Source organism: Vulpes vulpes, chromosome 7 (assembly GCF_048418805.1).
Source record: "Vulpes vulpes isolate BD-2025 chromosome 7, VulVul3, whole genome shotgun sequence".
Lineage (NCBI taxonomy): Eukaryota > Metazoa > Chordata > Mammalia > Carnivora > Canidae > Vulpes > Vulpes vulpes.
The window spans coordinates 119194898-119220407 of record NC_132786.1 but is presented as its reverse complement, the minus strand read 5'-3'; the positions used below and the strand labels follow the sequence as shown (position 1 = coordinate 119220407).

Here is a 25510-nt window from a genome sequence, read left to right as displayed (position 1 = left end):
AAAACCATTTACCTAAGACTATGTTTTAAAATCATATATTAACTATGATTTGCAGTATAAACGGATCTGAATCTTTCAGAGTTCATTTACAGGCATGAGTCATGTGATTTGCATAAGGAAATGAGGAAATCTTCAGGAAGGGAAGTAACAAGATGAAAGCCTCGAGTTTTAAATTATGGTCAGATTCATTCAAATATCAATACAGTAATTAGGTAGAAAATATGCTAAAGCACAATAGAGAATTTTTTTTTATTTCAAAATAATGTATTCAGGATAATACAGGTCCAGTTTAAAAATATTAAAGGTTAGGTTTCCACATTTAAAAAGAGACCAAATCTGTAACTGTAAACTAGAGCACTTAGTCATGATGGCCATGTAATTCAACAAAACATTTTACATACAGAAATTCTAACATACACTGAAACTATTTTCACATTTTCCTACTTTGGTTCTTTTTTTAAAAAATCATACAAGATACTTTATGGAATGACTAGAGTAGACGACAGAAAAAGTACTGTGAATATAAATATGAAAAGAAATTCTATCCACCAATATTCTCTGCTACGAAGAAACATTACTTTAAAAGTGCTAATATTTTCACTGCAAATAGTGGCAGACAAATCACTTTGCTGAAAAATCTCGCGAGATAAAAAGTGACATTTTAACAATTCCAGGTCATCAGAAGGCTTTATATGTCAATACACAGATGATACTCTTATATCCTAACAGATACGTATAAGTTAACTTTGGGTACACGTAAATATTCAGATTCTGATTACTATGAAATAGTACAAAGATATTCTTATAACTAATGTAACAAAAGGCATTCTTTAGACAAGAGAGAGACAGCGGTTTCCTATAATTCTATTTAAACCTGACAATTTAAAGGGTGCTTGTACACACACGCACACAGCGCCAAAAAGGGGATGCAGGAGTTTGCCTTTTTTTTTTTCTTTTTTCTTGAAGTCCTTTAAGTAATGACAGGATTAGAAGCTAGGTTTTATCTCAAAGGAGAAACCGTAAGTGACATTCCTATGCTTTGGGTTAAAAACCTTAAAAGGCTAGGTTTGCTGAGGGCTTCCTAAAAAGATGCAAGTGTTTTCACTATCAATTTGAATTTCAGCTGAAGACCTGAAGTAACTATTAATCCAAAAGTATACTTCCAGAATTTCTACAAATTTCTACAATTTCTACATTAAATCAAACCAAATTACAATTTTGGGAAGACCAGACTTAGGAAAGCACATGGTATGGAAACAGACTCCAGCTTTCCTTTGCGCTATGCCTTGCTAACTATATACTTAATCTCGTACTCGACTTATTTTCTTTACGCCTGCAGCATCTTTATAACCTGCCATGTTGGTTTCGTTTAATATAAAGTCGCAATACTGAAATCTGGTCACAGTGTTGGATGTCGTTTCCCACTGCATTTGAAAGAATGGTTTACATTTAAGACGGGTGGTGTTTATAAAACATTGGCTACGAAACAAACAACCTCCCTCTCCAAAAAGACTTAGAGCTCCAAAAAAAAAAAAAAAACCAAAACACAGAACCAAAATGCTTTTGAATAAATCAAAATATTGGGATTTTAATATTTAAAAAAATCATCTAATTTAAATGCATTTATCAAAAGTATTCCAAATTCTTTATAAAATAGAGCTATTTTATTAATAAAGCATTAGGTTCTTATCAAAAACTTTATCATAACATTAAATGTGTAAAAAGCTGCATATTAATTTAAATTTTATAGTCTTTAAAAAACTATATTCCTGCAATTAAAAAAAAATACATACTTAAGGCATTTTTCTTTTAACTGCTTAAGGGTTCCCCACCTAACACTTGGTCCTAAATCTAATTCATCCAAAAGGCCTCAAATGCCACCTTCTCCATGAAGCCTTGTGCATATTCCAGTTGACAAGAGTTATTATTTTCTGTGTGTTCCTAGAGCCTGGTCCTTCTCACATAATGCTCACTTCAGTGTGCCTTGACGAGGGTTTGTCCGTGACAGGTCTCTTTCCTCTGCTAAACTGAATACCCCTCTGGATAGGAGTTCAATGGCAGGCCATTAACACACGGTAGGTGCTCAATGTCTGTTGAACAAGCGGAGAAAGTGAGAACCCAGGATGGAGTTGAAACTGGGTCCCCAACTACGGTGCAGAGTTGTTTCCCAAAGTTCACTTTAAAGGAAGGGATGCTTCCTTTGAACCATGAAGAGATAAACATCAAAAATAAATTGTCTGGTTTAAATACCCACAGAGAAATAATACATTTGGAGCAAGAGGCTCCTAAGAATGGTTAAAAGAGACAAATATGCATAACAAGGAGGAGACATTTAGCATATATATATATTTTTTTGGTCAAAATGTCCCTCAGTCATTGTAACCTATTAAGTTTAAAAGTAGTTAAAATTTTCACATATTAAACCATGTAGTTTTGGTTAGAGAGAAAAGGCTTTCGGAGATTACTTAAAATAATGAGTTAACAGTGCAAATACTGGGTTGCTTCATGAGTATCTTACCATGTGTTTTTCTGCGCCTTTGAAAGAAAAATTCTTAAAACGCTCCAGTTTTAACACAAACATAAGATAAATACCTATGAAGGAAAACAAATTCCACAGCATTCCATACAGATTTCCAAACAGTCCGATGATTCACAACAAGCATCCATGATGCCACAATCCATGTCACATGGGCAGTTACAGTCATCCCCCATTTCGTCTCCACAGCAACAGCAGCAGGCTTCTGAGGTGCAGATGCCACAGGAAGCTTGGCCCAGGACAATATTGCAGAGGGTGAGGAATTCACAGAACAAGCAGGCCAGGATACAGTGGACACAGCAATCTTCATTTTCAATTGGGAAGAGACCACATAGTGAGAAAAAAAAAAATGAACACAAACATAAATCATCAGTGGACTGAATTAATAAGAATTGATCAAAATAGGTAATCCAGAACCCCACGACCTGCAGTCTTAGAAGTCTTTCTGTGAGCTGGGTGCTCACAAATAAACTTAAATTTTAGAAGAGCAATCTTTAGAAGTCGATACTGCATTCAGGAAAAAGAAGAAACCAAAAAGGTGGTGGTTGTGTGCACAGGCGTGTACGCGTGGCTTAGATTTTACTTCATTCTCACATACTGTGCGGTGGTCTTAGTCGAGATTCCACTTCTCTGCACCTCTTTCCCATCTTCACTATATCCTACTGCTCTCTACAAGACAGGCTAAACACCTTCCGTGACGTTAAAGTCCTTTAGAAATAGAAATTGGACTGCTCCACCCACTGGCTCCAAAATTGGAAGAAAAAAATATTTAGTATGATATATTCAGTCTGTTATGCAGCTGTTCCAGGATTACATCATCATCGTGATTTGTAAGGTAATTGTTTTAAAGATAGTTATAAAAAGCTAGATTTATTATCGTATGAAGACAATAGAGTTTAACTGCCAGCAGCCGGTTCTCTTGAATGTGCCTTCAAACAAATACTCGTATTAACTAGTTCTAAGGCTTCTGACCTTAACTTTCTACTTCACTAGGGAATGCTTACATTTCAAGGCCAAAAGGGGATTCTACAAAAGCTCACTTGAAATTGAAGAACCTTGAACTGAGTATTCTTAAAGCCCTAAGAATATTCTTGAACATAAGATTCTTTCTGTATTATAAAACACATCCTACACAGAGCTACCTGTAATGGCTCTACCAATTTTAAAGGGGGGAAAGAATGGGCATCCCACCCAGCCGTAGAAGTAGAGGGTTACATCTTTGAAGCCTCCTCTGGTCCCTTCCTACATAGAGTTTCCTCATCAAGAGGTCATCAATGTCTTGGATTTTGACTGAACCTTTTCCCTGGCTTTTTTCACTGTACTTTTCACAACAGTGAATATGGAAACATCCCTCCGTAACCTATCAGAAAGGTAAAAGGGTACTTTATGAATTCCTGTGAGTAGCATTTTTTTGCTCAACACTGTTTATTTCCCCTCAGTGATTCATGTCGCTGTTGTTCACTTATTTTCCAGGTGTAGCGTATCCCAATTGATTAACTATGCCATAATTTATTTATCCACACTATTTGTGAATGTATCTGTCATTTCCAGTGTTTTTTGCTATCCCAAACAGTACTGTCTGGAACAGTTTTGTGCCACTGTCCTAGAGCACACATGCTATGTCACTAGCAGAACTGGAGGCTCACAAAGATAGGCAAACTTGTTTCCAAAGCACTTGCTCCAAAATTTACTCCCCCCAACCAAGTTTGAGAATGCTCAATATCCACATCCTCATCAATCATGGAGACTGTCCTACTTCATATATGCCAGTTAGGTGAGTGTGAAAGGGGCATCTCATGGTGGTTTTACTTTGCATTTACCTCCTCACTAGTAAGTTTAGATGTCTTTTCATGTTTCTTCTTCTTTGAAACAGGTGTTCAGGGCATTCATGTTTCCCTCTCATTTTTCTAATTAAGTTGTGCTTTTTTTTTTCTTACTGATTTGTAGAAGTTCTTCATCTATTCAAGATACCAGTCCTTTCTCAAAAATGACTCTATTCTCAATATGTGGCTTTTCTTAGGTTAAAATAAAATAAGAGACAGATGAGTTAATTTTTAGACCCTGAGAGCTTAAAGTAATAAAGAGAAATCTAAATCAAATCTTGTAGTTAGCTAGAGGTAGGGGATTGATTACATGGCTGAGGAGGCATTAACAAGATTTGGTAGCAGAAAGAAATACAAAGTTTTAATGTCTGATTCAAAAGAAGGGAGCCCAGCCATGCTTATACACAGAAAGGAAGAAGAAACAAAGAATCGGGAGGGGACAGACTGAATGTGATTTTAGTTAAGAAGTCAACAGCCCTCAGGAGAAAGAGGGACGGGAGTGACGTTCCAGACTAAATAGCTCATTGCCCCTCGGAGGACCTATCTATTCATTGGAGAATTAAAATCTCTTCCAGATTTTAAACAATGACAGTCGTCATACAGAAATGAGCAGCCATACATCCAGAGTAGTCCGTCCAAACTCCTACTTTGAGCCAACAAGAGTCACAGATTAAGTCCATTAAATCTATTTTTAGTAAACAAAATGAGAAAGACACGCTCGCTGTCAGTAGATCAAACACTCCCTAAAGCCTATCTTCTTTAACAAAACTGTGATTTCTGTAACTAATAGGTATGCGTGGTTGGTTTTTTCATAGAATGGAAAGCCTAGTGTTAATGAAGTAAAATTATTTATTGCCTGTTTTCAGAACGGAGAATATGTTTTCATTGCTTTCATTTTTTAAACACTATTTTAGATACATACTTTGTACTAAACTCTGTTTACGGCTCTTTCCAAATATCAATTCACTTAATTCTAATAATCTCAAGAAGCAGTACTGGTATTTATCCTTGTTTCTACCAATATAGACTTAGAGAAATTTTAGAAAATGTGCCCAAAGTGGTAGAGGCCAGTAGCAGAGTCAGACTGAGAACCCGTGCCATTCACCTGGATTGGCCATGCTCTAACCTGGCGTGCGGCGCTGACTGTGGGGTGGAGCCCTCGGTTCATCTTCCTTGGGAGAATGATCAGCTATAAATCCAAAACTTTCTGATTTGTTTTGATCTTTTAGCCTTGACTCGTGTTCTCTTCTCTTTTAAAGATGATTCTGAATTTCACTTTTAATAAAGGGTTGACAGTAAAGGTTAACCCTCAACAAGTAAGAGCAAAGTTTGAGTGGAGAACTGATAAACTGCCAGTTACATTGTGGAAATAGAAGGTGGTAGGCAGCCAAGAGAGGTGGTGTCTCAAAAGAAACAAATCTGTAAATTTAAAACATGAAAATTAAGGTCCACAAATCTATGAATAAAAGCTGTAAATTCGGGATCCCTGGATGGCGCAGTGGTTTGGCGCCTGCCTTTGGCCCAGGGCGCGGTTCTGGAGACCCGGGATCGAATCCCACATTGGGCTCCTTGGTGCATGGAGCCTGCTTCTCCCTCTGCCTATGTCTCTGCCTCTCTCTCTCTCTCTCTGTGGCTATCATAAATAAAAAAAAAATTAAAAAAAAAAAGCTGTAAATTCTGACATGGTAATGACACAGGTCTCAAAAGAGTAAGGTCTTTATGTAAATACTAAAACTTACCAAAAAAAAAAAAAAAGACATCCTCTTAAAACACAGGTTCTACATAATTTACTAGAAAACCACTACTCTGAAAAACCAATCTATTTGTGGCACCTAAAAACCACAAACCAAAATGCATTTGAGAGATTACAGTGATATTAAACGAGGTGCATCTACAGAGACCTCGACCACAGACACGGTCATTATCTGCACTTCTTAAGTAAGAACTACCTGGGCAGTGACAACAACAAAAAGATCCCTAAATTTTACCAAATCAACTTGTTTTACTTTTTGGTTGTGTTCTGGAAAGAGCAGTTTGATCCAGCTGTAACCTGGGGTGGTGAAAAGAGGAAAGTAAGGCGGGAGAGTGGACAGCTGCTATCACTGTCACCCCCACCACCTCCAGGGGAATTAACAATCATAAACAGCGTTACGATGTTGGTTTTATTTGAAGCAAAGAGAGGATTACAGGTATTAGCAAACTAAGAAGGCTAAAGAAGAGGAGTCCTCGGCATCAACGTAGCTCTCAGTCAGAAATAATTCTTTTTCCCCCTGTTCTTGAGGGTTTTTTTTCCCCATTTTTACAGTTTTATTCAGTCATATTTGCAGTTTGGGCCAAGAGTATTTAACCTCTGAGAAGCCAACTAGGTTCTGGGAAGGATGCCTGTCCAAACTGGGCCAAGCAAGGATTGCGCAATTCAGCGTACTACCCAGAGGGCACTGACAGCTACTGTAAATTGAGGGAAACAAAGGGACATAGAGCAGCCAAGTACCTTCCCAGAAAGCCTGAGCACAAAGTTTCATGAAAAGAAACCAAAACTGTTATGAGTGACTGACGACAGCAAACCCAAACAGAATGTTCAGAGTCCTAGGCCAGGTCATCGCTGTTAGACCCGGGCAGCTGGTCTACTGCAAGCAGCCAGCCGCCCCCTGCCGTGAGGGGACACCTGACACCTGCATCACCAGCACCCTGGATGACTGGTGGAGTCGGCTGTGACTGCTTCAGGGGGCGTGGTTCTGTTGGAAAGGAGACCCTGAGATCATTTTGGTAAGAACACATTCAGGTCCTAATGAAACAATCCCAAACTGACCTAATCCGGTGTGGCCCCAAATGCTAAGAAAATACAAGGGCAGAAGTTACAGTGAACAGAACCCTGACTAAGCCATCAGAAAACCATCTGCGTGGTGAACCCAGCTCTAATCTGAAGGAGTCTCTTACAGTTCTTTAGCTTGCTTTTTTTTTTTTAAGTTGTGATATGACAGGTGCTCTGAATTTCTTGGAACACAGACCCCACGCACGCAGCAGAGTACCAGGAAGCGCAGAGCAGCGAATTCTGAGAACCACCCCCAAACCGTGTGTGTGTGTGTGTGTGTGTGTGTGTGTGCGCGCGCACAGATGTGCATGTGTTTTATCTCCTCTGATCTCTAATTCCGTTTCCTAGGCCTGAAATGCTTGAAACTCCTTTCTTAATCGGGGCCGCCAACAAGTAACCTGGGCACAGAGTGGAAGAGGTTTGTTATCGTTGTGAACAGGCCGACAGCGCGCCAAAAAGCACTGGCAGATAAAAACACGAGCAGCCAATTATGTGTAATTAGTAATTTAGGCAACTGCCCGGAGATCAAACCTGACTTTACAGCCGAAGCTACAGGGAAGCCACAGGTGTCCGCCTGTCTTGGGCGGCGCAGGCTCCCATCTGCCCGTGGGGGTGCAGCGGGGCTGGCTGTGCAGAGGATGCCTCACGGGTGGAGGCTCGCTTCTTCCCAGACGCGCCTGTGCTGCCACTGTGGTTTCTCGACGCCAAATCACAAAAGCAGGCTGCAAGTGGGTTTTAGGAATCCTGAATCGCCGCCAGGACAGCTAAGTGTCTGGCCTCGGTGCCGAGGCAGCTGGGACGGCTGAGACACAGACCCCTCCAGGGAGCTCTGCTCCTCAGGTGTTCGCAGGGGCAGGAGACTCAGGGACACGGCAGCTCGGCTCCAGGCCGGCCTGGCCTCGGGCCCCGCGGTGACCCGCCGCCTGCATGCGCGGCCCGAGCGGACCTCCTCCACAGAACCCTCTGGAACGCTGCTGTCCCCGGGAGGCCGTGCATCGTAGCCAGAACACGGCCAACACTTTCCTAGTAGGGAAGAAAGTGAGTTAGGGCAGGAGGTGAAAGGAAGAGAAGAGCCGTATTTTCCACTTGACTACGAAGAAGAGCACACGCAGGAGAACTGCACAATTATCTTCACTGTTGGCTTCCCCCCAGCAGACCCGAGGGGACCCTGGGAGAAGACGAAGACTGCTGTCCCACACCCCACAGGGGGGCTCCTGGAGTGTCCTCCCGCGTCCACGTGCTGGGGCCACCCCTGCACCTAGGGGAGGCGCGCCTGCCGTCTAAAGGGCCGTGGTGGGCGGCGCACGGTGCTCGCTTCTCTCCTCTCTCCTGCTGCCTGCCCCGTGGTTGATTCGCTGAATATTCCAAACTCTGAGAGGTCGGATCCAGGGACGGTTACTCACGACTTAGGTCTAGCACAGAGTCACGGAGTCCGGGAGCGAGGCCTGTGCACCACAGCACCTTTCCTTGGTCCTCAGGAGCCGTACAAAGAACTCAGAGGGAGTAAAGGCTCAGTTGGCAGAGGGGCTCACTTAAAACGCTCACGTGTGTACTTAGCGTGTGAGCCAACAGCAGGGTAAAGGAAAACAAAAAAAAGGGGGGGGGTGCGAGTAACATTTTCCATTAATTTACCAAATCTCTCTACTGTGTTAAGATAACAAATTGGTAGCTGGTACTAACACTACTGTCCTCAGAGGGGCACGGTGAGGACTGAAAGGGACAATGCCCATAAAGTGCCCACGGAGGGATTTCGTGTGGGAGTACTTATTAAATATGACTGTGATAGTAACGAAGATAATGGAAGAGGATTTATTCTAGGGAGGCCATGCCTCTTTACCTACCAATATATATAATTTTTAATTTTATTTATTCATGAGAGACACACAGAGAGGCAGACACACAGGTAGAGGGAGGAGCAGGCTCCCTGTGGGGAGCCCGATGTGGGACTCGATCCTGGGACTCTCGGATCACTCCCTGAGCCAAAGGCAGACCCTCCACTGCTGAGCCACCCGGGTGTCCCCCTACCAATATTTCTTTCACGCTGCTCACGATCCCAAAATTGGGCTGCTCCATTTTAACCAAAGGAGGTTTATAAAAGGCTCAGTTTACAGTTGAAACAATTGGAGGGACCCAAAATGGCAATGCTAAGAGACAACCTGCAGAAGAATGAAGCAGGCAGAAATCTGTCCAGAAAGAATTAGTAAATCTTGTGTTTGGCTGCAGCGGAAGACTTAAAATAATAATCTTTTCAATATTTAAATTACATCCATTTGTTTCTCAGGAAGCTAGAAGGCATAAGCAGAGAACGGCTATACTTTACCTGAACTGATTCACTGCTGACTTTATTCAATGGGCCGGTTGGAATATCTCTAATCCAAAAGGTTTACTTAATAATAAAAAAAAAAAATTAACTTCTGGGATAACAAAATCCACTTTAGATCTTAGAAGCATTTTCCTAGAGAGACTATGTCTAACGGTCTGCTGAAATTGGTCACAATGCCATCTGTGGCTAGGAAAAAATATATTCTTTCATTAACACTAGGATTTACATTCTTAAAATTGTACAAAAACGATCTAAGAAATCTCTCCCAAAACCTTAATATTTTTTCCCATTTTCACAACTGTGCTTGTCTAAATACTGTGCAAAAGTACATTAAGAATCAGCTTTTTTTTTTTTTTTTAAGCCAAATAGTGTTCACTGGGGTGACACTGCAAAAGGTCGTGGTGGTGATGATGGTGATGGTAAAATGACACCTTTGCCATATCAGATGCTTTTTATGAATTTGTTTATGGAGATATAATTAACATGTAACATTAGTTTCAGGTGTACAACATGACTCAACATATTCACACTGAAATGATCACTGCAATATGTCTCGTTTACTATCTGTCATCATAGTCCCCCCCCCCCCGCCCCCCCCGCTTTGGAGAATGTCTAAGATCTATTCTTAGCCACTTTCAAATATACAATGTGTTAATTATAATCACCATGCTGAACACTACATCCCCATGACTTATTTATTTTATAACTGGATGTTTGTTGCTTTTGAACTCCTTCATCCATATTACCCACCCCCACCCCCAAACCCTCACCGTCTCAGGCCGCCACCTACCTAATCTGTTCTTTATACCTCTGAGCTCATATTTTTTTGGTTTTTAGATGCCACATATAAGTATGATCCTAGGGTATTTATCTTTCTTTGACTTCTACATTTAGCATAATGTCCTCAAGGTCCATCATGTTCCAAAGGCAAGATGTCCCGCTTTTTTCCTTTAATGGCTGAATAATGTTCAATTGTGTATATACAAACACACACAAATATATATACATCTATATATATAAAATATATACATATTATATATTATGTAATTTACATATATATTGATCAAACCATTTATATTCAATCATCCATTAAGAGTTTCCATACCTTGGACTATTATAAATTTGGAGTATTATAAATTATTATAAATAATGCTCCAGTGAACATGGGAGTGGATATGTCTTTTTGAATTAGTTTTTTCATTTCTTTTGGATAAATAGCCAGAACTAGAATTACTGAGTCATATAGCAGTTTCATTTTTAATTTTTGAGCAACCTCCATACTGTTTTCAATAGTAGCTAAACTAATTTACATTCCCACCAACAGTGTGCAAGGGATCTCTTTTCTCCACAACCTCAACAGCACTTGTTATTTCGTGTCTTGTTATTAGCCAATCTGACAAGTGTGAGGTGGTATTTCATTGGGGTGTTGATTTGCATCTCCCTGACGATTTGATGATTAGTGATCCTGAGCACCTTTTCATGGACATGTTGGCCATCTGTATATCATCTTCGGAAAAATATATATTGAGACTTGCACATTTTATTTATTTATTTATTTTTTTATATATATATATATTTTTTAATTTTTATTTACTTATGATAGTCACAGAGAGAGAGAGAGAGGCAGAGACACAGGCAGAGGGAGAAGCAGGCTCCATGCACCGGGAGCCCGATGTGGGACTCGATCCCGGGTCTCCAGGATCGCGCCCTGGGCCAAAGGCAGGCGCCAAACCGCTGCGCCACCCAGGGATCCCCGAGACTTGCACATTTTAAATTAGATTATTTATTTTGCTATTGAGTTGTATGAAATCTCTCTACATTTTGGATATTAACCCCCTATTAGGTTTTACAAATATCTTCTCCCATTCCATAGCTTGTGATTTTGCTTTCTTGATGGATCCCTCTGCTGTGCAGAAGCCTTTCATTTTTTATTTTTAAAATTTTATTATTTGTCTAATATTTATTTATGCATGAGAGGCACAGGTAGAGAGAGAAGCAGGCTCCCTGTGGGGAGCCCGATTCGGAACTTGATCCCGGGACTCCAGGATCACACCCTGAGCTGAAGGCAGACGCTCAACCAATGAGCCACCCAGGCGTTCCTGCAGAAGCCTTTTAGCTTGACATGGTCACCCTTGTTTATTCTAGGTTTGCTTTTGGTATCAAGTCTAAAAAATCACCACCCAATTACAAGTCAAGGAATAGCTTACTACTGCTTGTATTTTCTTCTGGGGGTTTGATGGTTTCAGGTCTTACAGTCTTCAGTCTATTCTGAGTTAACTTTTGTGAATGGTATAAGATAGTGGTCCAGGTTCCTTCTTCTGCATGTGGCTGTCTAGTTTTCCCGGCACCATTTACTAAAGAGACTTTTACTCATTGCATATTCTTGGCTCACTGTCAAAAATGAACTGACCATATATGCATGGGTTTATCTCCGGGGCCTCTATTCTGTTCCACTGATCTGTGTTTTTGTTTTTATGCCAGTATCACCATGCTTTGATTACTACCGCTTTTATAATATAGATAAAATGAGACAGCGTAAGGCTTTCGGCTTTGTCATTCTTTCTGAAGACTGAGTTGGCTATTCAGGGTCTTTTGTAATTCCAAACAAACTTTAGGACTGTTTGTTCTGTTTCTCTAATGCCCCTGCCATTGTGATAGGGATTTCTCTGAACCTGTAGGTTGTTCGGGTAGCACGGACATTCTTACAATATCCTGCCAGTGCATGAGTGCAGGATATTTTCATACATATTTGTGTCGTCTTTAGTTTCTTTCACGAATGTCTGGTAGTTCTCAGGGTACACGACTTTTACCTCCTGGGTTAAATTTATTCCTGGGTATTTTACTCTTCGATGCAAATGTAAATGAGCCTGTTTTCTTAATTTCCCTTTCTGGTATTCTATTAGTATATAGAAATGCCACAGATTTTTCATACTGATTTTGGATCCTGCAACTTCACTGAATTGATTGATTAGGTCTAAGAGGTTTTTTTTTTTTATAGGAGTCCTTAGGGTTTTCTATACGTATCATGTAATAGTTTGACTTCTTCCTCTCCAATGTGTATGTCTTCGATTTCTTTTTCTTGCCTAATTGCTCTGGTCAGAATTTCTAATACTATGTGGAGTAACAGTGGTAAGAGTGGGCATCCTTGTCTTACTCCTGATCTTAGAGGAAAAGCTTTCAAGCTTTTCACCGTTGATTATGCTAGCTGTGGGTTGGTCATATATGGCTTTTGTTACACTGAGATACATTCCTTTTGTACATAGTTATGGAGACTTTTAATCATACATTCATATGTTGAATTTTGTTTTTATCTGCATCTATTGATCATGTAATTTTTATCTTTCATTTTATTAACATGGTATATACACTGATTTGCAGATATTGAACCATTTTTGCATCCCTGGAATAAATCCTATCTGATCATAATGTATGATCTTTTAAATGTATTGTTGAATTTGGGTTGCTAATATTTTGTTGAGGATATTTGCATGCATGTTCATCAAGGATTCTGGCTTGTAATTTTTTTTTTCTTCTCTTGCAGCATCGTGGTGTCATTTTTGTATCAGGGTATTGCTAGTCTTATAAAATTAGTCTGGAAGTATTTCCTCCTCTTCTCTGTTTCTGGAAGAGTTTGAGAAGGCTTAGTCTTACTTTGAATGTTTGGTAAAATTGACCAGTGAAGCCATCTGGTCCTGACTTGTTTTTTGGGGGAATTTTGATTACTGATTCAATCTTCTTATTAGTAATCAGTCTGTTCATAATTTCTATTTTATTATGATTCACTCTTGGTAGGTTTGTGTTTCTGGGAATCATCTACTCTTCTAGGTTGAATAACTGGTTGGAATATAATTGTTCATATTACTCTCTTAAAATCTTTTGTATTTCTGTGAGAACATTTGTAATGTCTCCTCTTCCATCTATGATTCTGAGTCTTTTTTGTTTGTTTGTTTGTTTGTTTTGGTGAATTTAAAGGTTCACCAATTTTGCATCTCTTTTCAAAGAACCAGCTCTTGGTTTCATTGATCATTTCTATTACCTTTTAGGCCTCTATTTCATTTACTTCCCCATAATCTTTGCTGCTTCTTCCTTCTACCAACTTTGGTCTTCATTTGTTTTTCTAATGCCTTGAGGTATACATTTAGGTTGGGATTTTTCTTGTTTCTTGAGGTAGGCATTTATCGTTATGAACTTCCCTTGTAGAACTGCTTTTGCTGCATCCATTATTTTTGTTATGCTGTAGTTCTATTTCATGGTCTCAGGGCATTTTTTGATTTGTCCTTTGACCCACTGATTGTTCAGTAGACTGTTTAATTTCCACATAATTGTTAATTTTCCATTTTTCTTGTAACTGATTTCTAATTTCATACCACTGTGGCTGGAAAAGATGCTTAATAGGATTTCAATCTTCTTGAATTGATTTAGACTTACTCTGTGGCCTAACATACTCATTCCATGTAAAGAATGTGTATTGTTACTTTTGGGTATAATGTTCTGTGTGTATCTGTTAAATCCATCTGGTCTAATGAGCTGCTTAAGGACAATGTTTCCCTACTGATTTTCTATCTGGATGATCTATCTATTGATGAAAGTGGGGTATTAAAATCCTCTACTATATTACTGTTTTTCTTTTTGGGTCTGTAAGTATTTCCTTTACATATTTAGGTGTTCCTCCGTGGGTAGTTAAATATTTAAAATCTTATATCCTTTTGTTGGATTGACCCCTTTTGTCAGTATATGATTATCTTGTCTCTTTTTATAGTAACTCATTCATTCATTCATTGATGTTAATTATTCATGAGACACACACACAGAGAGAGAGAGAGAGAGAGAGAGGCAGAGACACAGGCAGAGAGAGCAGCAGACTCCCTGTAGGGAGCCTGATGTGAGACTCGATCCCAGGAACACAATCTGAGCCAAAGGCAGACACTCAACCACTGAGCCACCCAGGCTTCCCTTACAGTCCTTATTTTAAAGTCTATTTTGTCTGATCTAAATATAGCTACTCTTTCTTCTGGTTTCAATTTGCATGGAAGATCTTTTATTAAACATCCCTTCATTTTCAGTCTGTGTGACTATACATCTGAAATGGGTCTACTGTAAGTAACACATAGATGAGTCTTGTGTTTTCATCCAACACTTTTAAGGAAAGAATTTAGTCCATTTACATTTAAGTAATGTACTTACTGCAATTTGTATTTTTCCCCGTTTTGTAGTTCTTCTGTTTCTTCCTTTCACTTGCTCTCTTCCTTTGTAACCTATGATTTTCCTGTATGAATGTGGTATGCTAAGATTGATTTCTCTTTTTCATATTTTGTGTATCTTCTATAGGTTTTTGCTTTGTAGTTATCAACAGGTTTAAATACAATGACACTTCTAACAGTCTATCTTAAGTTTATAACTCATTTTAATGCATTCTAAAGCTCTACATTTTTACTTTCTCCCTCTTTTTATCTTAAGTACTTATTGTAGTTTTATTTTTATTACTTTTCTCTTTTAACTTTCATACTACCTTTATAAGTGATTAATCTGCCACGTTTACAAAATTATCCTGAGTTTTACTATACTTTCATATGTGTTCCTGTACTAACTAGTGCCCTTTCCCTTCAGCTTAAACATTACTGTTCAGTGGCTTAACTCTTTTCTTTCTGGAAAATGCTTTCTCTCTCCTGAAATCCAGAACTTGGTTGTGCATTTTTTTCTTTCAGCACTTGAAATTTATCATGCCACTCCCTTCTGTCCCACAAGGTTCTACTGAAAAAATCTGAGGATACTCTCTAGGGGTTCCCTTGTATATGTTGTTTTTTCTCTTGCTGCTTTTAAGATTCTCTCCTTCTGTTTAACTTTTGACATATTAATTATAATGTATCTTGGTATGACTTGGGTTCATATTTGGAAATCTCTCAGCCCTCTATATCTGGATGTCTGTTTTCTTCAGCAGGTTGGGAAAATGCTCAGCCATTACTTTCTCAAATAACTTTTCTGCCCCTTCTCTCTGTGATCCCTTCAATGTGAATGCTGGCCCACTTGATGTTGTCACATAACTCCCTTAAGCTATCTTAACTTCTCCATTCTTTTTTTCTTTCTGCTGCTCTGATGAGGTGAGTTCCACTGCTGTTTTGAGTTCACTGATCCTTTCTTCTGCTTCATATAGTCTGCTGTTGAATCCTTCTATTATAATTTTTTTTTGCTCTGTGACTTCCATTGGGTAATTTCTTACATTTCCATCTCTTTAAGTTCTCACTGTGTTCACTCCTGTCAAGTTTGATGAACATCTTTAAAATCATTATTTTGAACTCATTGTTAGATAAACTGCTTACCTCCACTTAATTAAGAACTTTTTCTTAGGCTTTGTCTTGTTCTTTTAAAACCTAGTCCTCTCTTTATTCATTCTTCTTGACTTTCTCTGTTGGCTTCTGTGCATTAGATAAAACAGCCACCTTGCCCATTGTGAAGAAGCACAGTGGCTTTGTGTAGCAGATGAATCTTACCATTCAACCCTATCCTAGCTCTTGGTTGTATCTCAAACCTTTGTGATTGTCCAATAGCCTGCTTTATTTTTAGTGGCTCCCAGTGGTTGAGAGTGTGTAAAACTTATCAATGTTCTTCTACAAGGAAAGGATCTCAGTCAGCACCTAGATTCAAACTGTTTGGAAGACAGACCCTGCCCGACCCCTCAGCCCCTGCAGCGATAGCTTTTAAAGTATGCAAAAATACTTGCATAGTCTTGTAGGAACTACAAGTATGAATCCCACTGGCTTCCAAGGCTTAGGCAATCTAGAGGTGTCTACTGGGTGACAGTTAAAAAATTAGGGCAGCAGATGGATATACAAGTTCCTTTAGGAAGATGCTAGTAATCCAGAGCAAGGTAGGAGGAGAGCTTAAAGAAAGCATCCATAGGTCTGTGGCTCTGGAATGCTTATTGTTAGGCTCCTAGATATATGCCCCACCTGAAGCCTGCCCAAAGTCAAAGCTTATGTTAAGCAAACAGGCCTCTCTCACAGAAACACTAGGGGGATGTTTCAGTCTTCTATCTGTGCAATGCCCTAGGCAGCTGGCCCAGAACAGTCCCTCCTGTGTTAGTCTGTGGGACCCAGGACTGCTGGGTCCACCAAGCAGTCCACCAAGACTTGGGCACCAGACACCTGTTCTAAGCTCATCTTCTCCCAAAGACACTGGTATTCTAGACAACAAAGATAGGGCCCCCATTCTGAGGTCTCTGGAGAGGATTGCAGTGTCTTAGCAGGAGGGAGGCAGAGGGAAAGCAACCTCCCTAAGATGGTAGCTGCCAGCCTGTTAGTTACCTGTCAGTTCTCAGACTATCCTTCCAGGCCCCTAGATGTGTGTTAAATTAGATGCCTGCCCCTAATACTGACACTTTATTTAAAGAGTATTTACTTATCTTCAGCTCTAGGCACCTCTAGCTGCCTCTATACTGGGCCATAGGGCATGTGGGTCCGAGAGCACAAGCCCCTTACTAGCCTTTCCTCAGTTTAACAGTCTTTTTTGGGTCTTGGGGATGCAAGTCCATTGGCTTAAAACTAGATGTTTGGGGGCTCATCTATTAGACGCAGCCGTAAAGGTTAAGGTGCCAAAGGTGGGGTTCAAACCCTTCGCTCTTCAGGGAGAAGCTCCAGGTTTTGAGTTTCCTTCTATTTGTGTGTCACTGCACCGAGGTGAGCTTTACAACAAGACTGCATCTCAGCCACTCCTGCGTGCTTTGGATGTGGGTTTTTTTCTTTGCCATATGTGAAAGATTCACACAGCTAGTTTCTAGGTTCTCTCAGGAGAAATGGTTCCATAGGTAGCTGTAGATTTGGGGTGTCACTGAGAGGAGGTGAGTTCAGAATCGTACATTGACATCTTGAACAAGAACTCCCTATATCAGATGCTTAGTCACACATTATTAGCATATTACTGAACCCCACAGGATTGCCCAGGTTACCTGTAACCCAAGATCTTGTGGGAACACACACACACAAAAGAGAAGCTGACCGTGTTCACAGGGCTGGCATCAGGCACCCTAATTCTCCAGGCGCTTGCATCTCTGCAATCCAAAGAGCTGAGAGGCCCTGGTAGTTACTGCATACTACTGGTGGCAGGACTGCATCTCCAGCAGGGGGGATAGGCCTCCCACAGGCAAGAATAGCCTTGCCTTGAGAAGGCCCAGGATGTGCTCCCCAGTCCTGATAGAAGAGCCAGGCCCCAACCAAAGAGGCACAGCAGTCTGACAGACATTCCAAGCAGATGAAGAAGAACAAGCTGAGTGAAATGAGACACCAAAGCACATTTCAAAGCAGTGCACAGGAGGTAAATCCTGTTATTTATGGAATTAATTTGTGAATCAATGATGGCATTGTTACTCTTTCCACATCCCTCCCTCTCCACCCATGTTATCTATTAATACCATTTGGTTTTGAGTTTTTTTTTTTTTTTTTTTTTTAATGGCCTCGGATGAACAGGACAGCATGACATTGAAATTATAAGGTATAAATACCTCCACCTTAATTTAGTGTACAAACAATTCTGGAGCCAAGAAAATCCATGAACATGTTGTTTGCAAGTAGTCTAATACTGACAAACCTGTTTTCTCATCCAATAAAAATCCTGTAGCCTTGTTATTTTAAATTGTAGAAAAGAAGATAAAAAATAAAAATCCTCTTAATTAGCTGCCTCTCGATGCTCTGTACTTCATCTGGGCCACCCCCAACTGAGGTTTTCCTGAGTCACAGCTCATTACCTACTGTGGCCATTCAGGCCAGTGAATACCAAAGAAATGCCACAACTGTCTGTGGTGGTTGTCTGTCTGTTTGGTTTTGGTGAGGCTTCTAGCACCAAGGAAATGGCATTCTTGGAGGCACAAAAACCTATTTTCTAAGTCTTGACTCTGTCACTTACTGGCCAAATGACCTTCAACAAATCATTTCACTCAGTATCTATATGCATATAATGAAGAAAATTATCTCCAAATTCTTTCCAGACACTAAGTTTCTATGAAAATCTAGCTCAAGGTCTTTTCTTGGCACGGAACAGAGCCATTACATGGCTTTACACAATATTCAAAGTATAATGGAAAGTTAATTAATGCTGAATATGTGTTGATCCCAAGTTGGCTAAGCCCCAGGAGCAGATGGTCTGATGGCATGTGTTAGGTGAAGAGAAAGTAAAGGTGGTTCCAGGTAGTCGGGAGGTTATTCAAAGGCACACAGGCAAGAACATGCTAGTTTTAGAGATGCAAGTAGCTCAATATTATTGGGGCAGGGAAAACCAAAGAGAAAGCTTTCAATTTTCCATTTTCAAAAGGAGGAGATAGTAGCAGCACCAGTGGTACCAATATGGTGTCAGGGGGACTGATAAAGTGACTTTGAGGAATATAATAGAGGTGGTCGGATCAACAGGAGTTGATAAGACCATGGATGAGGCACTGATGGGAAGACTCGAGTCAGGTATGACTCCCTGGTTTCTGGAGCCACTTACTAAGAAATATAGGAAGAAAAATAGTGTGCCTTAAAATAGTTTGGGAAGGCACCTGGGTGGTTCAGTCAGTTAAGCATCTGACTCTTGACCTCGGCTCTTGTCTTCATCTGAGGGTTGTTAGTTCAAGGCCCCATCCTGGGCTCCAAGCTGGGCGTAGAACCTACTCCTACTTAAAGGAATCTACTTAAAATAATCATAATACTTTAAATGTAAGACATGGTAAATCTGTCAAATGGAAATGTTCAAGAGGTGGCCGGAGCCACTGGCCTAGAGCTTGAGAGAGAGAGAGGTCCAGGCTAGGGCATCCCAGGTAGCTGAAATTCTTATAATGAATAACAATATTAAGGCGTCCAGGGAGAAAGTAATGAGCAAAGGAAAAGGGGACAAACAACACTTGAGAAAAGGACTGAGGAGAAGTGACGACTTACCAAGGGCGTAAAAACTCCAAGGAAGGGGGGTGCCATGGAAATAGGAAAGAAAAAGATTTCAAGGAGATTGTGTCAAATACTACGCTGAGCCGGAGAAATTTCAGTGATGTGATAGGGATGAAAGTGAATAGCAGTGGGAAGAGGAGTAATTGAAAAATGAAGTAGAGCCTGCACATGCAGATATCCTTTTAAGAAATCTGTGCAGGGAAAGCGTCTTCTCCCTATGGAGAGTGAGGGAAAATTTCTGCGAGTTTCATTTAAAGAGAGTGGTGACAAAAGAGAAGAGCCATGGTGCAAAATGGAGAGCGCAGGTCTGCTTGTCTGCATCCTTCACTGCCATGTCCGGTCCCCAAAAGGGGTGCCTGCCCCAGAAAAAGCTTAATAATGACTTGATGAATGAATGACGGACATACTAGGGGTTTGCTAAGGGATTCTGAAAATCCAGCTGAGACCCAAGACCACACAGGGGTCATGATGGTGATTTATAGAGAGGTTGAGATTTCCTCAGTAGTGCTCAACTACCTTGGCACAGAGAGGAGTTGCAAAGACAGTTCAGACTGTGGTTCTGAAAGACAGGGATGCCAGAAGGACAGGGTCTCATCAAGGGATCCAAGCATCAAGAAGGAAGACACTCTATGGAAGGCCAGACAGATACAATGGGTTCAACCAGGCTTCAAGAGCCAGTATGCTCCTACTCCTTTCTGGGTAGAAGTATAATTTTTAAAAAGTAATAGAATAATCAAAAGCACTAGGGTTAAAAATAAAATGGGACTGCTCTACAGACTCGGGTACACAGGCCTGGGCACAGGCAGATCCTTCAATACCTGTTGACTTCCTGAAATTCATTTGTACGGCCTGAGGCGGAGATTACTTTTGGTTTTTACTTCATCTTCTCCTGTCACTCCAGAGAACATATTTTCCAGGAGACATCTACCACCGATGTTGAAAAGTTCTTTCTAAAATAACTCCTCTTCTGTCATTCCAAAATGCAATTTCTGCATCCCTCGCTGAGCATAATTATTAGAAAAAAAAATAAACTTCAGCTTCTAGTGTCAACTTTAAATTATGTTATGTTATGGGGATATTATTCCCCAAGAGGTCCAGTTCTTCCAGTTTGATTTCCCAAGAGAATTCAGAGTAGAGATTTAGGCAGGTTTAATATGTCTTTGGAAAACTAGTATATCAATCCATTTTGCTCTTTTCTTTCAATTATCTTCATATTTCCCTGCAATTCCTGGATTTCTTAATCTTTTGAGGAGACAACTACTATTTATTTGTATGAATATTTACCCTCTCAAAAGAAGGAATATCATGAATTTCCCTGAGCAAACTGTTTTCTCATTCAATTTTACGCTGCCTGCCTCCTCTACCTGCCTGACACCATGTCCACCACTTTCTATTTTCTCTTCTACCAGGGTCCTGTGCTGGGAAGAGGGCCTGAGGTCACAGTATGTTATATATCAATTAAAATCCTTTCGAAAGATTGGCCTGAGACCCCACAAACAAAATTTTCACCAGGTTGTTGACTTTTGATGTATTTCCTGTTTTTTCCTGTACTTATTTATGGAGAGTTAAATAAAGACTACCCAAATTGTGGCATGCAAAACCACAGAAATCATTTTCTCCATGGCTCTGTATCCTGATATTGCTGACTAGGGTGTGGTTAAAAAATAATTTTACAAAAGTACGCATGAAAATGTAAACATGAGAACAACGGTTACTTGGGAATTTACTATGTGACATAGTTTTTAAGGTGGAAATTTACGCTTATTTCAATTTCATAGGAGCCGAAAAAGAAAGCTATTAAAAAAATCTGTGTTTTTGCATTATGAAAACTGCACACGGAAATATAAGGTTATAAAGAATGCTTAGGATGTAGCAAAGCAGGGTAGAGCCTGGTATTGGTTGTTTTGTGTGTTGTGGACAAAATATTTTTAAAAGTGTAAAATAAACATGATTTCAAAGGAAACCAAAATTGTTAAAATGTTAAAACTTGACATAGAATAAAAATAGGTGCTTCTTCTAACACATCAACTACCATAATTTTACAGTAGTGGTTAGCATAAATAGTATTTCTGCAAGAATGGTAATAGGATATGAAAATATCAGCGACAAAGTCAGAGATTTATTATTTCCATTTCTAATTTACGGAAAGCTAGATTTCAAGTATAGAAGTTAACGAAAATAATTTTTTTTCCTCTCCCAAAGTCATGGACCTCTCCCAAAGCTAAGAACTCCTCAACTGGAGAATTGTAAGTGGATATTTCTAAAAAGCTTCCTAGTGTATTCAACTTAAGCCAAACTTTTACCATCAGCTCCCCTCTATCCTATTTTATACTATACTGAGAATTATACAAAAAAACTGTACTAGTTGAACACTATACATTACTAAATTAGTGCAAACATTTCTAAGAGAAATTATACACATTTCTTCTACATTACTTCAATTAGTTTTAAAAATCACATTCTCAAATGACCCTGCCTCACTCCAAACACTGCAGCAACTATGTATTCTGAAAGACATAAACTCCAATACCACGAGAGCCTAATTCAACCTTGAACAAGAAATCATTGTTTAAAAAATTTGGGGTCTTGGCTTAAAAGATATAGCCCTGAAAATCTCCATGTACCCATACTCACAAACATACAAGCTAAGAATAAACCTATTGGAAAATAATATTAAAACATCACTACTGAAAATGTCATGAATCACTGCCATTTGGGTTCCTCTAAATTGCAATAAACTGTTCAATGAAATAATGCAAAACTTCTGAGTCAGAAGGGAGAGAAAGTGAGAAGATGAGACAAAGGGGCGGTGGTGATGAGGATAGGCAGATGGACAGATACATAGAAGGTATACTTTGGAGTAACAACCAAAATGAGCCAAAACTCTGCTTGCAGGCTAGATCTGCAAAGAGAGAAGCTTCTCTAGGGACAAAACAGACCTATTCCTGGAGATGAAGGACACCCTTTTGTTCTTGTTCCTTCGGAATCTTTTTTTAACCTGTTCCAAATTAATTTCACCCCAATACTACAATTCTCTATTCTTAAACATTTTTGGGCGTATTTAAGCAAGTGAGACAATAGATCTTTTGATTATACAGGGATGATGGTGGGGGCACACAAAGAAAAGAACTAAAAGAACAGAATAAAACATGGGGCAAAAAAAACCTTGGGAAATTTATGAAGGCACCAAGACAAAAAATACACGGTAGAGTATCATCAAAAACGGTTTTAGTTGAAGTCAAAGGAACATGACTATAACCTAATTAGACTTAATGGTTTGAATTTTCTCTTTCTTCCAGATTGTTAGTAGGCAGACCACATGACATTTGGGCATAAATTATTAGTATGGATTACACATCAGTATTTTCTTCAGTTCATTAGCTTAAGTATTTTCATTCTTTAATCCTCAAATCCTAATTTTTTTTTCAATGTAAATACTGTAGCTAAAGTGGTAAATTTTAGGTTAAAGTGAAACACAAAACATCTCGGTTTATCTGAGCATCTGAGACTTTTGCTGAAAGTGGTCACCTCCAATATTTGAAGATAAAAATTATATCCAATGAGCAATACTTTGATACTATTTTCCTTCTGTATACTTCACAAACAGCAAGAGACTCATGAGTCATCAGCCAGTTTTTGTCAGAAGATTCAAAACATCCTGCACATTCTGTATCTTTTCCCAAAAACTTCCTCCTTTGAGAATTGTAGTATTACGCAGTGTCTAGTGCTATTATTGTAACTATGAAATAATTTTTTGAAATCCTTAAACGAATGGAAACTTTTATCATAATTACCATCGTTCCAAAAGATAAAATATTTTCTTAAAATGGAAGGTTTCCAAAGCTGTAATATCCATGCCAAATCCTACTGGTCATCTGTAAGATACGTGGCTCAATAAATGTATAGCGCCTGCTGTAGTATAGTGCTTAGAGGTAGGAGGCACTTTCTAAGATCACCCCAAAGCATGGCTGCTTTCTTTTCATGGTCCATAACTGGAGAAGGATACAATATAGATACAGATATCAGTAAACTACAGCATAAGGCATATATCTCCTCCCATCTCTCTCTGAGACATCCTATTCTCACCTTCAGTAGCTCATTACCACTAACAATCACCCAGTATCTCTCATGTCTGAAAACATTCCCCTCTTCAGCAAAATTCCTTGAACTGGAGTAGCCCAGACTTGTAATCTTTAATTCCTCTTTTCATTCTCTCTAGAACCAACTTCAATTAGACTTTTGTCCCCATCACAACACCAAAAGTATGAAGGTCACCACAATGTCAAGGGTCACCTCTCACTTATCCTTTTGGATATCTCAGTTGAATTTGACACATGATCATTCTCTTTATCTTGAAACACCTGTCTTCATTTGGTTTCCAAGCTGTCCCTCTTTAGTGGTGCCTTCACCATCACCAGTTACTCATTCTATTTTTTTTTTTTTAAATAAAGGTTCCTCTTCCTTTTCTGACCTCTCTACATGGAGTAGTCCAGGGCTCAGTTTTTAGAATGCTTACCTTTACCTGCATCCTGAGCAGTGGTTCTTAACTCTGTATGCACACTGAAATCCTGTGGGGCTTGGAAAGGATATTGATACCTTAGCCACTCCTATCCCATTCCAAATGAATTAGAATCTCTGGGGGCAAAGCCCAGAGAGTGGTAATGTCCAGAAGCTCTTACTCCAAATACCCTGTGCTAAGCTTGAGAACCTCAGTTCTAGGTGATGCCATCCACCGAGCATTCTATACCTTGATGACTCATAAAATATATCCTGGGCTGCAGACCATTCCTCTGAATTATGAAGAGTTATCCTCAGATCCATGACTATGACCAAAATCCTTATCCTCCTCCACCAATGAACCACTGTTCTTCCCGTAGTGACAACTTGTTACTTTAGGCCAAAAAACTTGGGAATCATCCTTGACTTCCATCTTTCTCTCATACTGAAATCTCATCATTCAGTAAATCTTACTCTACCTTCAAAATATATCCCTATGCCACAACATCTCACCACCACCATCTCACCCTGATCTAACCCAGCCATCTCCCATCAGAATTCCCGCGAGAGGCACACAGCAGGCCTTGATCTTCAGCTTTTGCGTGCCTGTTGTAGTTAACTCTCAGCACCAGAAGCAGGTGCTGCTGACAAATGGTAAGTTAGATCATGTCCTTCATCTGTTCAAAATCCTTACAATGGCTCTTCAGCATTCTCATTAGCTGTTCTCCCTTCGCTATTCAAATGTCTGAGGACCTTCAATTTTGAAGTAAGATGTCTGAAGCTGTCCAATGTCTTTACTTGTAGGTACCACACAAGAGGTAACAGGATTCCATTACCATTATCTTTCTTAAAAACTCGAGGAAAAGAATCACAACTTTTATCAGATTCTCAAAGAAGCCCAGGAACCAAAAATGAATCACTGTCTAAAAGACTATCATAATCAATATGCCAATTTATTCCAGGTTAGGTCTTAACCTTTTCAAGCTTTTGCCTGCAACAGTAATTCAGTCAAGAGTAGGCCACATAATACATTTTAAAATTAACTTCTATTTATGCAATGGTTTCCTTATTTTTCCTACACTTTTCTTCTAATTCTTTAACTGCCTTTTCTACTTGTTGATGCTGTATTTCCTTTCTTATACTGCATATAGTTAAGCTATGATTTAAATTCAATCAGGGGCCTTACCCATCTAAAATATAAGAAGCTATAAACTTCCATCAACTTATGGTCTAAAATGCAACAGTCAGAAATTGGGAACTCCGAATCCTAACTGCCCACCCTGTCAATGCCTTCCATTCCAATGCCAGTTAGTGTTCTTGGAATGGGGTAGGAGTAGGGGCTTGAGATAGGCTTTTTAATCACTTGAGGTCACATTTCCTCATACCTAGTCAGTAGAGTCATCTAGGTTAACAATTCAGTAAATGCTTCTCTGGTCACTCAATTCTCTTTGGTAAAGATATATAACTACAAAATTCAGTATAATTGAACTCAAGAGTCAAACTCTAAAGAACCTATATGCTGGCTCGTGAAGAAGTTAATGCCTTTACCTTTTTACATATTCAAATTTTTCCTCCCTCCTAGATCTTTTTCATTGAAATGTAAACACATTC

At 39.5% G+C, this 25510-nt stretch overlaps 1 protein-coding gene across 4 annotated transcripts in view; it reads right to left on the bottom strand.

The window, feature by feature from the left end:
* Positions 1–225: 225 nt before the first annotated feature.
* Positions 226–25510, bottom strand: part of MDFIC (MyoD family inhibitor domain containing) — an 86903-nt gene continuing 61618 nt past the window's right edge. For all 4 annotated transcript variants that reach the window (XM_072764841.1, XM_072764842.1, XM_072764844.1 and 1 more), the window contains one exon: positions 226–2840. In XM_072764841.1, coding sequence (XP_072620942.1) covers positions 2593–2840 — 248 coding nt within the window. In that variant the 3' untranslated portion in view covers positions 226–2592. The remainder of the gene's footprint in view (positions 2841–25510) is intronic.